A 5,161-nucleotide genomic window follows, 5' to 3' on the forward strand; every position below is an offset into this window, starting at 1 on the left:
CCTAAAATCACAATTAAAAGAACCAGAGAAGCAAGAGCAAACACCTTCAAAAGCTAGCAGAAGGCAAGAAATAAATAAGATCAGAGTAGAACTGAAGGAGATAGAGACACAAAAAAAACCCTTCAAAAAATCAATGAATCCAGGAGCTGGTTTTTTGAAAAGATCAACACAATTGATAGACCACTAGCAAGACTAATAAAGATTATTAGTTTCTACTTTCTCTGTTGCCTTCTGCTCATTAGAAGGAAAAGCCACCATAACCACTCTTCACAGAATATGCTCAGGGAAAATACCATCACCTATGAGCCCACACTGTGATTGTGGCATCTCTTAGAACTTCATAATGGCTGAAATTTTTTTTTTGGTTGTTAGTGGCACTCAGACCTATAGATGATTTTAAGTTTTGCCCCTACTCTAAACTAGGTGGCATCAAAATTCATCCTGTGATAAAGTGGAGAAACTGGACAAAGTTTTGTTACGCATATGGTTCATAAAATAATACGAGTTGAAGGTTTTCTCAGTGAAGTGCTACATACTGATATTTCATAATTACTTCCTTGAATCTCTCTTGAGTTTATCTTTTGAAGGCGGGTGCTCAGAACCACCAGGGGGCTCTCAGGACACCAGGATGCACTCAGAACAACCAAGGGATACTCAGGACTGCCAGAGGACATTCACCATACCATGGGGAGCTCAGGTCACTAAGGGGCACTCAGAATCACCAGGGGTCACTCAGGACACCACCATGCACTCAGAACCACCAGGGGGCACTCAGGACACCAGGGGGAACTCAGGGCACTAGGGGGTGCTCAGAACCACCAGGGGGCACTCAGGACACCAGGGGGGCTCAGAAACACAAGGGTGTGCTCAGAACCACCAGGGGGAACTCAGGACCGCAGGGGTCACTCAGAACACTAGGGGGCACTGAGAACCACCAGGGAGCCCTCAGGACACCAGTGGGTGCTCAGGACCTCCAGGGGGCGCTGAGGACATAAAGGGGGCTCAGGACACCAGGGATCGCTCCGGACCTACAGGGGCTGTAAGAACACCAGGGTGTGCTCAGAACACCAGGGGGCTCAGAACACCAGGGTGTGCTCAGAACAGCAAGGGGCTATCAGGACACCAGTGTGTGCTCAGTAAACCAGGGGTTGCTCACAACCACCAGGGGGCATTCAGGACACCAGGGGACACTCAGGACACACTGAAGACACCAGGAGGCGCTGAGGACACCAGGAGGCACTGAGGACACCACTGTTCCTTTAGGAGACAGCTACACATCAGGTGCCGGGGTGGGGGCAGGGAGGGCAGTTCCTTTTGGATCTTGCCACTAACCTGTTGGGAGTTTTCATGCTTCCTTTGTGGTTTCAAGAATCACTGGCAGATTCTTCTCAGGTATAAGGCTCTGTTTTCTTGTATTATGTAATGTTGTTGGCTTTGGAGGCTACCAGAATTACATTGTACTGTGAGAGGATTCATTCTTGGTGTGTGCAATAGCGAATGAAAGGTGCAGTGTTAAGGGGTGGCTTTGAAAGCTACGTTAGGGGTGGCTGAGGGTAGTTCACAGGAAATGGTCATTACTATAGAAGACTTCTAATTTCTTTGCACATTTCCATACACAATTGTAGTTTATATACTAAAAACTGCATGCTTTTTTGGCCCTTTTTCTTAAATGGCTCCACTCTACAGCCAGTAATCTAATCAACCACCAATCAACTTAAGTCTGTTTAATGAACCACTTTGTAAAAATATGTACATCTATTTTTTTGAGTCAACTTTAAATTGTACATGCTTTACAAATATTAATTTTGTAAATTTAGTCCCATAATTATCTTCAGTAATTTAAAATCTTAAACTCATGTCTTGTTAAATTAAGTAATCCTAGGTTTCTCACTGTGAATTATGGTTACTAAGAATTAGAATAGTAAGAGAGTATAGTAAGTTTTGGGTGACATTTATAAAGAAAGATAAGGATATGTTTTTTGCTTAAAAATATTTTGTTTTCCAGTTTACAGAGCTTTTCTACTGGTTTTAAGATAACAATCACTGTTTACATTAAATCTTTTTTTAAACACCTGCTGAGTTTTTATTAATATTCTATAGCTAGAGTTTCCATTGAAAAGCCTCAGGATCTTTGTGTTAGTGTATATGTGTGCTTAGATGTGCTAATATGTCTGTATATGTATTTTGCTATGTGTTGTGGCTACAAGGTACAAAATTGGCTTTAAAATAAATAACATTTTTTAAATTAAGTAAATGAGCCCCAATGCATTTGAAGCACATGTGACTTAAGTAAATATTTAATAAATAAGTTGGTTTTAAAATTATTGGTAAAAAATGAGATATTTTGACAATTTTCAGCATACCTTGTTTGTATTAATTGATCAAGTGATTTTATATTTAAAATCACAGCTAGATATTATACAATGTCAAATTTTTTATAAAGATTATAAAATTATAAACCTAGTTAAAACCAGAATGATCACTGTAATTTGACAAATAAGATATTTAATATTGTTGTTTTAATAAAAAACAGGTAAATAGTTATTAGAAAATAATCATTTATTTAATCATAAGGTTTTTACTTAAACACCTAAAATTCATGGGTTATAACATGGTTAATAGGGAAAAATACCTTAAAGGATGAGTATTACAGTTTTTGTAAATAATCTACGTAAGCTATTTAAAAAATAAATTCGGTAAATGAAATAAAATAAACCTTTTAAATGAACTTGTTCTGAAATTTAAAAATCTAAAGTTTAAATAATAGATATTGACTAAATGTTTGGGTCATTACTAATTGTTTTACAAAATATATACTGTAAGAAAATATTTTTCTAAAAAATTTGTTCTTACAAAAAGAATTTATTTAATTCGGAGGTTGATTATAAAACATCATAAAAATAACCAGTAAATAAGAATGATTTAAAGAAAGTAACAGACATACAGAAGTACTTTTGGTAGGAAAGGTTAAAATAATAAAAGGATCTTGCATGGTAACTTTTTAACCCTAAAATAAAAATGGCTGTGCTTATTTAAGAAACAGTGATGTGTAGAATAAAACAAGATGTTCAAATATGCTATAAACGGTTTGTGTAAGTCAAAATAAGGTTTGTAAAAAGCTAATTTATTAAAATAAACTCGCATTATCAAGTTGACTATAATTAAAAGGGAAGTATTTGTAGTAGTCCTTATAGGGATCTGGCTTTCATATGAAAATGTACTAATACACTAAAGATTGGTTAGAACAAGATTGTCTTGAAGTATTGATTTACTCAATAAAATTGTAAGATATTTTAATTTTTTAACCCAAAAGCTTAACTTTTATTGCATCTTGCCATTTTTTTCCCTTTGAGAAGGCTTGAGAGAATCTCAGCTCTTTCATCAGCTCCTTTAAAATTTTTGTTCTTACAGCAGTTAGCCTCTGAGTTAACTTCTAACTATTGTTAACTTCTAACTGCTATTATTGCCTGATGCTAAAAATCCTTTATCTTAAAGTTCTAAATAAAATGTTTTCTTTCAACATAACATTCTGCACTCTTGGCTTTTCTTTAAATGTCTAAATTTTTCTATGAAAAATCTTCACTTGCAATCCAAGACACATTCTTCGCCTGTCTAATTAATTCAAATACTTTTTTTCACTAGATCTGACTTTCAGGTTATCTACTTGGAGTTCCCCGTAGGGAAAAACAGTCACACTGCAGAAAGTTTTTCTGTTGCCATTTGGTAACCGGCATAAAACAAATTTTATATTTCATTGAAATAATTCCTATGTAACTGTTATTAAGTTTTCCAATTATTTAGGAATACTGAGTTGGTAAGAAAATATAAATTAATGATTATTATTACATTCATGTAACTATCTGCAAAACTTTTTTTTTTTTTGAGACAGAGTCTCGCTCTGTCACCAGACTGGAGGGCAGTGGCGTGATCTCAGCTCACTGCACTCAGCCTCCCAGGTTCAAGCGATTCCCCTGCCTCAGCCTCCCGAGTAGCTGGAATTACAGGCACGTGCCACCACGCCTGGCTAATTTTTTATTTTTAGTGGAGACAGGGTTTTACCATGTTGGCCAGGATGATCTTGATCTCCTGACCTCATGATCTGCCTGCCTTGGCCTCCCAAAGTGCTGGGATTACAGGCGTGAGCCACCATCCCCAGTCCACTATCTGCATAACTTTTAAAGGCCTTGTGCTGCTACATTACTGAGCTTTGACTCCTAGGTCTAAAAAGGACACACACCACTTTGGGAGGCCAAGGTGGGCGGAATATCTGAGGTCAGGAGTTAGAGATCAGCCTGGCCAACATGGCAAAACCTCAACTTTACTAAAAAATACAAAAGTTAGCCAGGCATGCTGGCTGATGCCTATACTCAGCTACTTTGGAGCCTGAGGCAGGGAGAATTGCTTGAACCTGGGAGGCAGAGGTTGCAATAAGCCGAGATTGCACCATGGCACTCCAGCCTGCGTGACAGAGAGAGATTCTGTCTCAGAAAAAAACGTAAATATAATAAAAAATAAAAAGTACATCGAGTCCTGCTGAATCTTAAAGACTGATAGCAATTAAAGCCCTGTCTACAGACCTAGAAGAAAATGACAATAAAAATTAATCACACTCTTAAGACACAAGGCTAGAAATGGAAACTACTTAAACCACTCCAGGCCCAGGGACTATTACAGAAGAAGTTGCTTTGTAAGATTGTAAAAGCTAATTTTGAGAGATAAAATTACTTGAAAGTTTCTTTATAAATTAAACGTTAATATTAAATGCACTTTAATACAAGGCTAGCATCTGGGTCCCTGTGTCAGATTTACAATGGTTTCTTGAAGAATTAATCTGCTTTTTAATTTAAAAAACTGAAAAACCTATGATCTATGGAAATTTTATTTTACGGTAAAAGTAATCATAATTTCATAGATTTATTTTTCCAAATTGAGAGACAGTTTTAACTTTTTTCATGCTGTTCTTACAAGGGATTGTTTTTTAGAAAACTAATTCTTCTCTTTCAAAATAAATTTTTTTTTGCTTTTTTATAAATGACTGAGTTTTCACTTGGCTAAATAAATACTTCACAGTAATTTGTAATCGTATTTTATAATATCAAGTGTTGTAAACTTTTGATATTTGACAAACTTCACAAAATAAAATTCTAAATTCAGTCATTTG

The 5,161-nt window shown here is 36.2% G+C and overlaps 1 protein-coding gene across 1 annotated transcript in view; it reads left to right on the forward strand.

The window, feature by feature from the left end:
• Positions 1 to 995, forward strand: part of LOC105537413 — an 8,655-nt gene extending 7,660 nt beyond the window's left edge. The window contains exon 3 of the mRNA XM_011977007.1: positions 574 to 995. Coding sequence (XP_011832397.1) covers positions 574 to 995 — 422 coding nt within the window. The remainder of the gene's footprint in view (positions 1 to 573) is intronic.
• The last annotated feature ends 4,166 nt before the right edge of the window (positions 996 to 5,161 follow it).

The sequence above is a fragment of the Mandrillus leucophaeus genome, unplaced genomic scaffold, assembly GCF_000951045.1.
Source record: "Mandrillus leucophaeus isolate KB7577 unplaced genomic scaffold, Mleu.le_1.0 Scaffold1022, whole genome shotgun sequence".
NCBI classification, from domain to species: Eukaryota; Metazoa; Chordata; class Mammalia; order Primates; family Cercopithecidae; genus Mandrillus; species Mandrillus leucophaeus.